General features: G+C 48.9%; 2 protein-coding genes across 2 annotated transcripts; one reads left to right on the forward strand and one right to left on the reverse strand.

Moving 5' to 3' along the window:
• Positions 1 to 292: 292 nt before the first annotated feature.
• EAH_00020830 (dihydrolipoyl dehydrogenase protein, putative) lies at positions 293 to 3,768 on the forward strand (the record flags this gene model as incomplete). The annotated part of the gene is made up of 5 exons (XM_013397116.1): positions 293 to 880; positions 1,083 to 1,730; positions 2,057 to 2,429; positions 3,211 to 3,249; positions 3,440 to 3,768. The coding sequence occupies 5 exons, from the start codon at positions 293 to 295 to the stop codon at positions 3,766 to 3,768; spliced, it is 1,977 nt and encodes a 658-aa protein (XP_013252570.1).
• Positions 3,769 to 7,678: 3,910 nt separating this feature from the next.
• Positions 7,679 to 11,369, reverse strand: EAH_00020840 (KH domain-containing protein, putative; the record flags this gene model as incomplete). Its single annotated transcript, XM_013397117.1, has 9 exons — positions 7,679 to 7,758; positions 7,870 to 8,226; positions 8,514 to 8,770; positions 9,035 to 9,209; positions 9,611 to 9,768; positions 10,064 to 10,212; positions 10,413 to 10,621; positions 10,891 to 11,024; positions 11,161 to 11,369. The coding sequence occupies 9 exons, from the start codon at positions 11,367 to 11,369 to the stop codon at positions 7,679 to 7,681; spliced, it is 1,728 nt and encodes a 575-aa protein (XP_013252571.1).
• Between the last annotated feature and the right edge of the window lie 3,438 nt (positions 11,370 to 14,807).

Genomic DNA, 14,807 nt, shown 5'->3' on the forward strand with positions numbered 1-14,807 from the left:
AAATTTGGGGTGTATCTGCAGCAGCAGAGAGACAAACAAAGATCTGTCTCTATCTGTCTCTACTCCACAACGGAGACAGAAAGAGAGACAGAAAAAGAGACAGAGCCCTTCTCCTGCCGCATGCATTTTGCTGCTGTCTGCTGCTGCAGTCTCTCCTCTAGACGTTGGGGTGTCTGTACACCGCAGCAGAGACCACAGACACCTGCTGCAGCTGCTGCTGCTGCTGCTAAGGGGTGTTGTAGCTGGTGTTTGTTGTCTTTTCTTGTTTTTGTTTGTCTTTTGTTTTGAAGAGATGAAGAACCGCTGGGCTCTATTAAAGACCTTTTGCTGCGCTGCTGCGGTGTATGTACACCTCGTGCTGCACTTCTCTCTCGGCTTTGTGCATCCCTCAAGCAAAACCCTCTCTACTTCTTCTCATATAGGTGTTGCTCCTGTGTCTCCTGCTGCTGCTGCTGCAGCAGCAGCAGCAGGGCCTCTCTCCGCTGCATACACCGCCAGGAAGCAGCTGCTGCGCGCAGCTCCTGGAGCATCCCTAACCCAAGCAGCAGCAGCAGCAGGAGGAGCAGCAGCAACAGCAGCAGGCAGCAAAGACGATCCTTATGATATAGCAGTTGTGGGGTTAGGAGTAGGAGGGCATGCAGCCTGTCTGCATGCAAAATCTTTGGGGCTTCGTGTTGCTGCTGTCAGTGGAGGAGACCCCGGGGGTACTTGTGTAAATAGAGGGTGTATCCCTAGCAAAGCTTTACTTGCTGCTGCGAGGAGAGCGCGCATGCTGCAGCAGCAGCAGCTGCTGCAGCAGATGGGTATACACCTCGCACCAAACGCCGTTACATTAGACCCCAAAGCTGCTGGACAATATGCACTCGGAGTCGCAGCCAAGGTCAGGGTTTAGGGTTTAGGGTTTAGGGTTTAGGGTTTAGTGTTTAGTGTTATTGTTTTGGGGTGTACGTCCAGGTGTATGTGGGGTTGTGTTTCTTGTGGTTTGCATATGTTGCAGCTGCTTGTTTAGGGTTTAGGGTATAGGGTTTAGTGTTGTGGGGTCATCGAGAGTGTGGGGTGTGGGGTGTGGGGTGTATGTGCAGGTGCGTAAGGGGTTGTTGGGATCGCTAGCAGCCCACAAGATCCCAGTGATCGATGCACGTGCAGTTGTAGAGGGTCCAGGTGTTCTATCTCTGCACCCCACACCAACATCACCTGCCGATACACCGCAGACTCTGCATGCGCGCAACATTATCTTGGCCCCGGGATCGGTTCCCTTCGTTCCCCCTGGGATCGATGTGCCCCCACAGCCACACCCACAGCAACAGCAACAGCAGCAGCAGCAGCAGCAGGAGCAGCAGCACCAGATAATGACTAGCGACACCGCTGTGGGGCTCCCTACAATGCCTTCTTATGTCGCAATTATAGGTGCAGGGTATATTGGTTTAGAATTTGCTGAGGTGTTTTCTTCTATGGGAGCTGAGGTTGTGCTTATAGAGGCTGGGGATCGTCTCCTCCCGGGAGTCGATCCCGATATAGCAGAAGCAGCAAAGCGTCTCCTCCTGCAGCGAGACCCAGAGAGACCTATCAAGTTACACACCAACACCCTTGCTGCTGCAGTGAAGCGCATGCAGCAGCAAACACCAGCGCCGCTGGAAATACACCTCAAAGATAGAGAGACAGCAGCAGATAAAGGAGTACTTACACCCGATGCATGTCTTGTTGCTACTGGACGCAAACCTGCGACACAGGTAATCTCCGTGCTGCTGCTGCTGACGCTGCTGCTGCTGCTGACGCTGCTACGGAGCTGCTGCTGCGGTTGCTGCTGATGGAGCTGCTGCTGCTGACGCTGCTGCTGCTGCAGCTAAGCCTAAAGCAGCAACAAAGAAAAAACAAAAGCAGCAGCACCAGTACCTTGATTAGCAGCAGTAGCAGTATCACGTTTAGCATCAGCAGCAGTAGCAGCAGGGGCTGAGCATTATATTTGCTTGTGTTTGCGTGGAGTGAGTGAGTTATATTTTGTTTTATTATAATTTTTTTATTTTCTTCTTTATATATTTTGTTTGTTTTTATTCAGGGCTTGGGTTTAGAGGCGCTAGGCGTTAATCTACAAAGAGGTGGATTCATACCTGTTGATAAATGCATGCGGGTGCTTCGACATACATCAAGCAGCAGGTCTCCTAGAGAGGCATTTGAAGGTTCTGCTGCTCCTGCTGCTGCTGCTGGGGCTGCTGCTGCTGGGGCTGCTAAAGGAGAGGGGGGTGCAAGCGAAGGAGAAGTTATAGAAGGGCTTTATTGTATTGGAGATGCAAACGGTGTGCTGCAGCTAGCGCATGCAGCTTCAGCTCAAGCAGCAACAGCAGTAGAGACAATTGCAGGGAGACACCGTCCCTTTAACCCTCGGCTTATTCCTGCTGCATGCTTTACTAACCCTGAGATAGCATTTGTTGGTGAGTGTACAAACAAATATAATTATTAATCACATCAACTGATATCTATATCATGATTGTATATAAGATATTCTTTTCATATTATATATCGTTTAATAGTATTATTAATATCATATTTATTATACTCATACATACAGCGTAACACTTAGGAAATGTATGTAGGGTGTATATATATATATAAGAAACATAGTATTACAAAAGAAAGAGATCTATATATATATATATATATATATGTATTATATATATATGAATGTACAATATATCTATTATATATATATATATATATATGTATTATTATTAATTACATAGTTATATTGATATATTTTGATTGTATTTATTTGTAATTATATATTGTAATGGGAGTATACAAACAAACACAACAATAAACGGCAGCAGCAACAATGATAATAACAGTAATAATAGATAATAATAGTAATAGCAATCGGTCTCTGTCTCCTTCTGTCTCTCTTTGTTTCTGTCTCTCTCTCTCTCTCTGTGCCTGTCTCTTTGTGCGTGTTTATCTGTCTCTCTTTTTATATCTGTCTTTGTCTCACCCACATCTGTCTCTATCTTTTTATGTCTCTTCTTTTGTTTCTTTCTTAGTCTTTGTCTCTGTCTCTTTCTGTCTCTCTGTGTGTCTCTGTCTCTGTTTTGTTTTTTGTCTGTCCCCTTCATCTTCGTTTGTCTCTTTTCTTACTGTCTCCCCGTGCTGCCACCCTTACCTCCACGTTGTCTTTTAGAATTCAGGGTTTAGGGTTTAGGGTTTAGGGTTTAGAGGCAGGCGGGGATTTGCGTTTGGCGCTGTATAGAGGCTCGTTCAGTGCGAATCTCCTGAGGTTTTAGGGTTTAGGGTTTAGCGTGTCATTTTGTTTAGCGTTTTGTTTGTGTGAGTCTTCGTATTTGGGGTCTTTCAGGTTTAGGGTTTAGGGTTTGTATTGTTTAGGGTTTAGGGTTTGTATTGTTTAGGGTTTAGGGTTTAGGGTTTAGGGTTTGTGGTATTGTTTATGCAGGGTATACGGAGCCTGAGGCTCGTGCATTGAGTGAGCGTGAGGGTTTCTCTTTGGGTGTCTCTACATCTTCATTTAAAGCAAATTCAAAAGCATTAGCGGAGGGAGAGGCTGAGGGTTTATGCAAAATACTTTGGAGAAGAGACACCGGACAGTTGTTGGGCTGTCACATCATCGGTCCTCATGCAGGAGACTTAATGCAGCAGTGTGCAAATGCAATGGCTGCTGGGGTGTCTGTACACCAGCTCGCTACATACACGCACACACACCCCACACTCAGCGAAACTGTTGAAGCTGCTTGGAAGCATGCTGTAGGCTTCCTTTCTCACTAAACATATAATATATATATATATATGTATAACAGTATACGTGGATGCATGCAGGCGCGCATGCTTGCATGCTGTCAGTGTACATGCATGCATGCTGTCAGTGTACATGCATGCATGCACGCATTGTGTAGGTGTGCATGCACGCAAGCATGCATCTTGTCTGTGTGCATGCATGCATGCATACATGCATGCATGCAAGTTGTCTGTGTGTATGCATGCATTTTGTCTGTATGCATGCTTGCATGCATATATATAGTGAAGCGCAGCAGCTTCGAGGAGGGTATCGAGGAGACAGCAGCGAAGAAGTGCAGCAGCTGCTGTCCCTCTAGAGTTATCTCCTCAGCGTACAGCCCAATGGGGTGTATGTACGTACACGTGTAATGAAAAATACACCTAATAAGAGTAATTAGAAATAAATGAATAGGCATAATATAAAACGCCGCCACTACACATCCCGCCAGTGCGAGAGCTGAGAAAAATATAATTAAAAGATATATAATATAATTAAAAATAATAAAAAGAAAGACAGGGGGCCGTCGCTCTCCTGCTGTCTCCATAAGAGGTAGCCACTAAGGTATTTTTTATGGTGGCTGCGGTGTACAGACAGATAACTGCAGCATAGCAGTGGCTGCCCTATTTGAATTGCAAGACGCCCCACGAAAAGACGACGAAACCCTTCTTTTCTGCAGCTGTGGGGCTTGTTATTATAAGGGTTGGGGTTTTAGGGTTTAGGGCTCTCTTAGGGTCTAGGGTTTACAGCTCAGGTCTTAGTGCATAGACTCTGATCCTAGGGTTTGTTCTCTATAGCATAGGGTTTAGGGTTTGAGGGTTCGTCTTCTGGTTTAAGGGTTTAGGGTTTAGCTTGCTTCGTTCTCTAGCAGCACCAACCTAACAAACAGCAACAGCCTCGCCCTGTTATTGTTGCATGCACGCAACAATGCATGCATGCCAGCTATGCATGCATGCAACAATGCATGCAAAGATGCATGCAGAAACAACGCATGCATGCAGAAAATCTGAGAGCCACTTAAAAGGAACTGAAGTCAGGTAAAGAGAGACTCGCAACCGCACTGAGCTGCTCCTGTCTTTTACTTTACTTATTAAACAGCAGCAGCTGCAGCAGCAGCTGCTGCTGCTACTACAGTAGCTGCTGCAGCAGCAGAAGCTACCCTGTGCATGCACTTGAACGGACTCACAACAGCCAGACAGCCCCATGCAACAAACCAGCACCTAATCGTGCTGTTTATATTAAGTTTGTGAGGGAGTCTATACACCTCACACCCCACTAACTCCAATAACAATTATTAATTAATAATGCTGCACGCACCCCAACGAGCTGCAGCAGCAGCAGCAACTGCAGCACCAGCAACAATGGCAGCAACAATGGCCACAACTGCAGCAGAAGCAGCAACTGCTGCTGCTGCTGCTGCTGCTGCTGCTGTCTTTCTCTTGGGGTCTTATTGCTGGGGCGGTGTTGATGCGTTTGTCTCACCACCGCGTACCCGTATAATGTATGGTTAGTTCGTTTTCTCTGATTTGTTTGTTTAACTGTTGCATGCATTTACTCCTTCACTGGTTTAAATGCCTTTGTTTACAACGCAGAGAAAAAGCAAAGCACACAAAGCACAAAGCAGCAACACGTCCCTTCTTCTGTCTCCTCCAAAGTAATTATGTAATACTGTTCATAACGTGCAAGCCTGTCTCCGTCTCCTTCAAGTGTCTCCTCTCCTTCCTGCTTGCTACCTTTAGGGCCCTCAGAGCTTCCTGGTGGTCGTTGCTTCACCGTCATCTGCTGTTCATGCTGTTGCTGCTGCTGCTGCTGCTGCTGTGCAGCAGTGTGGGGTAGGATGGGGTGTACGTACACCCCAAGGGAGCCGCCACTCAGTGGTAGCGATCATCGTCGTAGCGCCGTCTGTCATCGTAGTCTCCCCGCATGGATCTGCAAAGCAGCAAAAGAAAAAGAGACAATAATATTAAAAAGGAGACACCAAAGAAGAAACAGAGGAGAGACAAACTGCAGAGAAGCGCAGCACCTCCGCCACCCTGACGCCCCGCTTCAAAAGCAGCTGTAACAACACCAGCAGCAGCAGCAACAACAGCAACAGCAACAACAGCAGCAGCAGCAGAAGGCCTTATGTGACGGGAGAGAGCTCTTCTGCTTGCTACTGCTAGAACTAGAGAGACAACAGAGACAGCTATCCCTTCGCAGTCATCTGTCTCCTTTACAGGTCCATGGAGAAGGCACCTCGCCCCCCCACTACCAGGTGTATACTGTCTCTTCCTTTCTATTTACAACAACAAATGCAAACAAGCCTTGCTGCATGCGCCGTATGTGCATCTGCATGCGCCGCTTCCTCTTTGTCTCTGCTGTCTCCTATACACCGCGTCAGCTGCTATGCCCTCAAAGAGCAGCAAGGAGGAGACAGTAGCATCGCAGCAGCAGCGCAGCAGCAGCAAATCCTCTGGAAGAAGAGACAGAGTCCCTCAACTGTCTCCTCTGCCGCAGTCAGGAGACAGCACAAACGCCCGGATACGCGGTGCAGCCGTTGCAAGAGGAGACAATGAAAGGAGACAGAAGCAGCTGGTTGTCGATCATGAGAAGAGAGAAGCTGCCCCTTAATGCACTCCTTTCTTCTTGCACGGAGAAGGAAGGAGACAGGCCAGCTATTCTCAATTCACTTCAATTAGGAGACACCGTAGGCTGTCTTGACACGTAAAGATAAACACCACAATGACCGCCGCCTACACTCCACCTCCCTCAATCTACACGTACACCTGGAGCTGCATGTACACCTGGAGCCTTACGTACACCTGGAGCTGCATGTACACCTGGAGCTGCATGTACACCTGGAGCTGTATGTACACCTGGATCTGCATGTACACCTGGATCTGCATGTACACCTGGAGCTGCATGTACACCTGGAGCTGCATGTACGCCTGGAGCTGCATGTACACCTGGAGCTGTACGCGCAGCACCTACTTCAGCGACAGCACCGCTATGTGCACACCGCCAACTGCAGGTACATCATCAAGAATGAGGACAGGAGGCGTCGTTCTCTATGGATTGCCTGTACGACACGAGGTGTACGTACACTTGGAGCTGTACGTACACCACCGACTGTACGTACACCTCGGCCTGCATTCTCAGCACGGACTGCACGTACAGCACGCGATGCATGTACACCCGGAGGTCAACGAACAGCGCCGTCTCTGTCTCTGTCTCTGTCCCTTCATCTTGAAGAGCAAAACGCCACAGGCGCCGCTTGGTGTATGCATTGTCTCGCGCGGTGTACAGACACTTAGAGAGGTGCGGCTGCCTGCTGCAATGAGAACCTCAACCTTCCCCAGAACAAGGAGTAGACATGCAGATAATGATGGAGGGCGTTCCTTAGGGCGACTGTCCCCTGGCCACGAAGCAACAAACACAGAAATGCGGCTTAGGCCCAACAACAAAACAAGAAAAAAACCATATATTCCGGTGTACATGCAGATGCAATCAGAGCGAGAGCATGCAGCACCGCCCCAACTCTTATATACACTCATACAGCACATAAGCATCTATATGTACATATATATATATATATATGCTTTCTATTATCTGCACCATCGCTCGTTGGGGGGCTAACAGCATATAAGCACATCATTCATTCCTGTTCGCAGTGTACATACACCTCAGCAAGTCGACGGCATCAGCCCCAGGAAAATCTCCTCTGAGTGGGGGGCAGAGACAAAAAAGAAGAAAAACCAAAGAATTACAACAAATACCCCACCGTAAACCCTGCGAATCCAGCAGGCGGCCGCCTCCATAGAGACACACCGCGGTGTACGTACACCTCGCATGCATGCGCTGCACTGCTGAAGCGCAGTGGCGATGAACACAACACATGCCTTTTCTTTGTTTCTCCTCTACCCCTCAACAGTATCCACCAGCCACCAGACAGCAGCAGCACCCCAGCCACCAGTTGCTGCTGATGTTGCCCGCTGCATGCATATCTGCATGCATGCATGAAGATATGCATGCAAATATGCATGCATGGGAGTTGCCTGTGAGTTTGTTGTTCTTTTTATGTCTCCGTTGCATGCATGCATGCATGATGAACGCACCTATTATACGACCGATCACGGCGTACAGGGCTGGGGGATCGACTCCTCCCGCCTCCTCCTCCTCTCCAATAATCAGCAGAACGGCTACGAGAACGGTAATAGCCCCCTCCTCTATTTCTGCTTGGAGATCTGCTGCGGTAGCTGCCTCCTCCTCTACCACTTCTATAGCCTCCTCCTCCTTGAGGGCCTCCATATCCACCACCACCATAATAACCACCACCACCACCATAATAACCACCACCACCACCACCATAATAACCACCACCACCGCGATCATCGTAGCGGCCGTAGCCACCGTAGTCACCACGACGAGGAGAAGGAGACCGGTAGCGCCCACCGCCTCCATGATATAAGGGCCTAAAGAGACAGACCAGCAGCAGCAACAGCAGCAGCAGCAATAACAGCAGCAGCAGCAATAACAGCAGGAAGACGAATTGAAATAGAGGAGGAGGTATAACATAGAAAAAAGGAGAGAGAAAGGGAGAGTAGAAGAAAGGAGACAGAGACACCACAACAACGGCGGCGACAGAGCAGAGAAGAGACAGACACCGTAAAAATGCGCAATGAACACTACAACAGCGAAGACAGGCAGATCCGCAGTTTAAAACGGAGGAGACAAACAAAGAGGAGAGAGAGAGAGAGACTTATCATCTTCATGCATGCATACCTCGCTCTCCCTGAGAGTTTTTCATCGATCCTGTCTTCAATGCGCATGCGAGCGCGGCGTCTTGCTTCAGGGTCATAGCAAAAAATAAGCAGTCTCTCTTCCCCCCCTCCTCGAGCCCCATCAAGAAATATGAAGGTCCCTGTCTCCTCCTCTACTCTTCGCAAATTACTCCCCTTCGAACCCGTCACGTACGCCACCGCATCCAGCGGCAAATGCACCACCTCGCAGTCATCTCTGCGCACCAATAACAACAACCCCACCAAATGCAATATATATATATATATATATATATATATGCAGATATATATACATATATACATACATATTCAGATATATATATGTATATATATATACATACATATATATGTGTATATGTATAAATGTGGTTATGTAGACAGATATACTAAACAACTATCCCTCCCCCCTCCCTCTCTCTGTGTATGTGTGTGCAAGTGTCTCCTGCTGCTGTCTCTGAGTGTGCGTCTGCTGCTGCCTCACCGTCCGGCGGTGTCAACATGCACAAACGAAGTTCTTTGCATGCAAAGCCACTGCAGATATTGCTTCGCTCGCATGCGTTCGGGTAAAGTCCCCGCAACAAAGGCGATGCGACCCACATACTCCAATATAGCACCGGAAGCCCTCGCCAACTTCTTACGAGTGCTACCACGCTGGCCTGCATGCATGCATGCATGCAAAAAACAACAACAAACAGATCATATACGTGCATGCATGCATGCATGCACACCGAGGTACACCCAATTCGCTGCAGGAAGTACGGACGGCGCTCAGATCAGACAGAGGCAGCAGCAACAGCAGCAACAGCAGAAGCAGCAACAGCAGCAGTCACGGGCATGATAGAAGAGAGATAACAGAGCCACTCAGAGCCCCCAACATAGCAACTGCCCCGCAGCGCCAAATCCCCTCCTAAATGAACACCGCATGTCTGTTGCTGCTTCTGCTGTTCATGCTGCTGCTTCTGCTGCTGCTGCTTCTCTCGAGATGCATCTGAGGTTGCAGCGGCGCAGAGTTTCGGGTTTAGGGTTTAGGGTTTGTGGTTAGTATAGGAGCGTTTACCTAGTGCATAAGAGTAATCTTTCTCCGCTATCGCCACATAATCCGTATCAAATCCCTCATTTGAGCTGCAGCCCTCGGAAATATTATCGGTGAAATACCCCGGCATTTTCTGCTCCACTGCTGACATCACCTTCAACTCGCTCCCACGCCGAGCGCGCCTGCGCAGCAAATGCATGCATGTCGCACAGCCCCAATGCATGCATGCATGCACGCATGCATGCATGCATACCACACATGCATACATGCATGCGCACCACACAGCCCCAATGCATTCATGCAGGCATCCAGGTATGCATGCATACCGCATAGTCCCAATGCATGCATGCCTATATGCATGCATGCATGCAAACCACACCGCTGCAATGCAGCACCTACGCCCTTAAGAGAGGCCGTCATAATTCGCATGTGGAGATACACCGCATGCATGCAAGGAGCTGGTGTCTATTGACGCACTGGCTACCAAATATGGCGAGGCGTTCTGTTTGCCCTGCTTTCTCTGAGCGCAAATCTGTGAAGAACATCAACGTATTCCACTCCTCTTCAACGCTCCTCAATCCCGCACCTTTACGCCCAGTCACGTAACCCACGCACTCGTGCGGCACCTGCGCATACACCCCAAACATACACAGACACCCCGCTATCCACGCATGCATGCATGCATGAATGCATGCATGGACACCCTGCGGCTCGCCCTTGGGCTCCTAAGCCATCCCAATCCCTAAACTTTGCATGCATGCACTTGAGTGCACGCATGCATGCACCTGAATGTATGCATGCATGCATGTAGTTGGGTGACACTTACATCGATGATGGTGAGGTCATCTCGGCTTTCTGCATCTGGCGGAAGCTGCACGGGCCCCACGCGTTGCTGCATAACAAAGCCAACGTACAGCTTCGCTCTTTTTATAGTGTCTTCTGTTCCCCGCATCTCCAATACAGTCCTCCCGTTGCGTTCCTCTATATTCAACTCAGCCCCACACACGTGGCTGAGCTTCCTTTTTGTGCGGCCTCCTGCAACGCCCCAGCCCCAAACACACACAAATGCGTGCATGCACCCGTGCACTCATGCATGCATCCATGAACAGCCCCATGCATGCAAAACACCCGTATCCACGCCCGTGCATGCGAGCCCTTCGCAGCAACGCAGTGTACGGTCACCGAGACGCCAACGGTAGAACGCGGCCCCACATCCAACTATACGCTGCAGCGGCCAGCAGCAAAAGTGAGCAGCAGCAGCAGCACACGGCAGCAGCAGCAGCAATGATGGCAGCCAGCCCCACCAGCTCCCAAGATGAATGAAGCATCATCATCTTGAATCTCCATAACGTGCGTCACCCTTTCATCACCATAGTATGCTCTCCCGTTGTAACGCCCCCCGCGGCCTCCGCTGTGGCTTCTGCTCCTGCTGCCGCGTCTGCAGCAGCAGCAGCAGCAAAAGCAAAAAAGCAGCAGTAGCAATAGCAATGGCAGGTGGAAGCAGAAAAGCATGCATGTACATGCATGCATGCATGTACAGAAGAAACTAATAAAGGCATTTATAAGAAACTCACGAGGATCGGCTCCTCCTGTCCGTTCTTTGCGGGCTTCTGCTGCGGCGGCTTCCAGAAGGAGATCTTCGCGGTGGGGGGCTGCGCTCCCCTGAGGGGCCCCTGGGGCCCCCCCCTTCTCCATCCTGTGACATCTCACGCATGCGCTCTCTAGAAGGAGATCTGCGCTCCTCTGCCCTTTCAGGGACTTCGTCTCTTCCTTGACCGGTCATTGCTTGCTGGGGTCCAACTGTACAGACAGCTGCAGCCGCCAACGCGGACTCCCCCGCTGATTAAAGGGGGAGAAACAAACGGAAAAAGGGCTACAGACACCCTGAAGCAGCAGCCACACACAACAGCAGCAACTGCTGCTGCAGCAGTAGCATTAAAAGCAAACACCTATGCATGCGCATGTATACGCGCATATACATATGAACAACCGCAGCTACAAGCCATACTCCCACAAACCCCACAGCTTAACATGCAGAAGAAGAAATGAAAAAGAAGCAAGATGAAAGTTTGCATGCAGCAACAGAAGAGCGACACCAGCAACAACCAACAGCAGCAACGCCCATCACAAAGGCACTTCTGCTGATCTTATTACCAGCCCCAACCCCTCAACCCTGAACCCCAATAATAAGCTAAAGATGAGACAGCCTTTGCAACTAAACAGCAGCTCTAAATATGCTTGTAAGCAGGAAAGACTGCCTTGCTTTCATACAAGTAAGAGAATACTATACCAGGCCCACCACACGAGGTGGGGGGGCAGAGAGGCCACAGTAATTGGAGACAATATCTGGATAAGAGTAGAATAATTAAACAGGAGACAAGCATAAAGCCTTTTAAAAGACAAAAATAACTCATACAAGCACCGCACCAGCCGCCATCACACTACAAATCCCCACCTCTTGACGGGTTGCGAGGGCCCCTTGAGAAACGGAGAAGTTCTGAGGCTCTCCTGTTGTTAAAAGAAGCAAAAAGAGAATAAACAACCACCAACAAACCCTTTCTTTACCCTAAATAATACACCACGTCCCCTAGAGAGATCAGACCCCAGCCCCTGTCACAGCGCGTGCTGAACTACTGCTGCCTCCTCTCACTGATGGCTGTGCCCGCCTACAGGGTGTCGTCTTGCATGAGTTCGTTTGTTTCGTTTATTTGAGGAAATAAATTAATTTTATTTTAAATAAAAGCAGAAAATCAAACCAAGGAAGTTTCCAGGTGCAGCCGTCCATTCGTTAACAACAAGCAAACGCTTACATGCAACCCGGCCCCCACAACAGGTTTGCCTTACCTACGTTGTCTCAGATGTTGTTCCATCTTTTACGTAGCAAGTGTAGTTTAGATACTAATAGCTAAAGGAATCTCAAGTCTATATATGTACACTGCAAGCGCGTGCATCGAAAGGGCGTGCGGGTATTGCTGTATGTGAGATTCCTCTTGAACAAGGAGCCCGATACACTCTATGGGATTCCTTCTTGTATCGATTCTGTGAAGTCTGTATATGTAGGTGTATCTCCACTGGCGTGCAATCCATCTACTAAAGGCGAAGAAAGCGTTTAACAACTATTTACAGGGGCATTGCATTCGCAAAAAGGCACTCCTTGCAGCATTAGTTGCAGTGAAGCGCAGTGAAGCTCGTTACTAGCTGGCCTCAGTTTTTTCATCACTGTATCTAGGAAGCAGATTTTTAAGGAAAAGTTTATTCATATCCTTGGCTCTATGGTAACTAACGCGAAGAAGATCAGGGAATTGTATTACGCCACTCGGGCTGCAGTAGAGTTGAATGCCTCGCATAGGGATCCTTCGAGCATCACCTTCAGGCTCTTCACGCCTGAAACATATTACCACAAGGGCCTGTGTGGGGTGGGTAAGGAGGAAAGCGAGCCAGGTATGAGTTGAAATGCAGCTGGCTGCAACTCTTTGTGCAATGTCGCGTGCTTCCTTGCTTGCATAAACCCTTTTTTCCCCCTTTTCATGCATGCACTAACACTGCAGACAACTATGAAACGCGTGCTTGGCCTTCACAGCCAGCCTATAAACACGCAAACATTTGGACGCCAGCTTCCGAGTGTGCAGCGGCTGCCTCCCTCCCTCTCCCTAAAACAGGACAAGCCCTAGTATATCTGGTGGTCCAGAGAGGCGTATCTAGGAAGAGAAGGGGTCTCTTGCTGCATTCGCTGATGCAGGAACACCGGGTGTTTCTGCTACTCCATCGTCCCTTCCTGCCGTATCTCGTGCTTCTATATGTCCTGCTGATGCATATTTTCCTGCTGGTGTTCAGGGCGGAGTTTCTTCTGCTGCCTCCCTTAGTGCTTCTCCATCTGCTGCTCCTGTGCTTTCTGTGGCTGCTAGCTCACAGCCTTAATGCTCCTTGTGTCATTTGGCCCGCCGTAAGCATAATCCTAGGAACTATTCAGCAGACGAAGTGAAAATCATTGATCTCAATCAGCGAAATATTCGCCTGGCACTGCGTTGAATTTCCCATTGCAGATAATGAATGCTGAATGAATGGCGAATCAGTGGAGACTCCTTTCCGAGTATCTTGACTTCCTTTATGCAAAGAGAACACTCTCGCCAGCTGAGCAAAGGCGTTCTCAATGATGTTCTGAAAACTTGCGAAAATAGTCGAAACGTCAATGCGAGATAGAGAAAAAGAGAGTGACACAGCTTCCTCAGCTGATGTAGCTAATCTTTGTTCCGGAACTGGCATATTTCGGAAGACAACTTGGGGCAGATTTTAGCTAAGGTAATTCCTGACTACAGCCAAACCAAATATCCGTTGGGGTCGAGCAGCTTCATTCGTTGCACGGGCACCGCCATTTAACAGCATATGAGTCCACTATGTTGAAACCCCCCCTCGTAGAAGACGAGAAAAAATGTGAGTCTACACACCTCTACGGAGAGAGGCTACGCAGTCAATATCGAGATTCTACGTGCGTAAAGCACTTGCCACGGTTACGACAGAGAAAAATCAAGCTAATGATTGAAAAGCGTAAGTCACCATACACAAGATATACTGTATTGCATGTCTTCTTGATACCAAAGTATAGCCGTGCCAACGCTTTTTGATAAAGACGAGGAAAAGGCATACAAGTTCATATTCTGGTGTGTGACCAGCTTTTTTATTCATTGTGCGTCTACATTGCTGGCTTTTGAATCGCGTAAGTGGCTTGCCGCCAATTACTACCTTTCAATTGAGCAACAGGCGTTGTATGAGGCAGTGCAAATGCCAGCGATGCTTTGCACCACTGGAAAGCCGGGCAACGCTCAGCGGAACGATCTATCGGGGGTTTCTATTGTATTTGAACGGATAACTCCCTAGTCAAGCGAAAGTCAAGTGACTTCGTGGCATCTTGCACGGGGAAGTTTTACTGGCCTGCTGCATATTGTACATGGGGTCGCCTGCGACACACTGCGTAGGCTTGGAATGTGAGTGAGTTCAAATACCGCCCAGTTTTTGGGCACAAACTAGGCTGTGTTCGGTTGCAGGTGCCGTTCTCCAGCGAAAGTGGGCCTTAAGGTATTGACCACATTGTTAACTCAACGTGCTGCGATTGAGCCGAACTCGATTGCGATAGTCCTTCGCGAGTAGTAGCAGCGGACTGGATTTTCTGGGCCAAAGTACCCCTTTCATACTGAGGCTGCACCCCCTTCCACCTGAGAAGAAG

This window comes from Eimeria acervulina, genomic scaffold (assembly GCF_000499425.1).
Source record: "Eimeria acervulina Houghton genomic scaffold, Eah_scaff145, whole genome shotgun sequence".
Taxonomy (NCBI): Eukaryota; Apicomplexa; class Conoidasida; order Eucoccidiorida; family Eimeriidae; genus Eimeria; species Eimeria acervulina.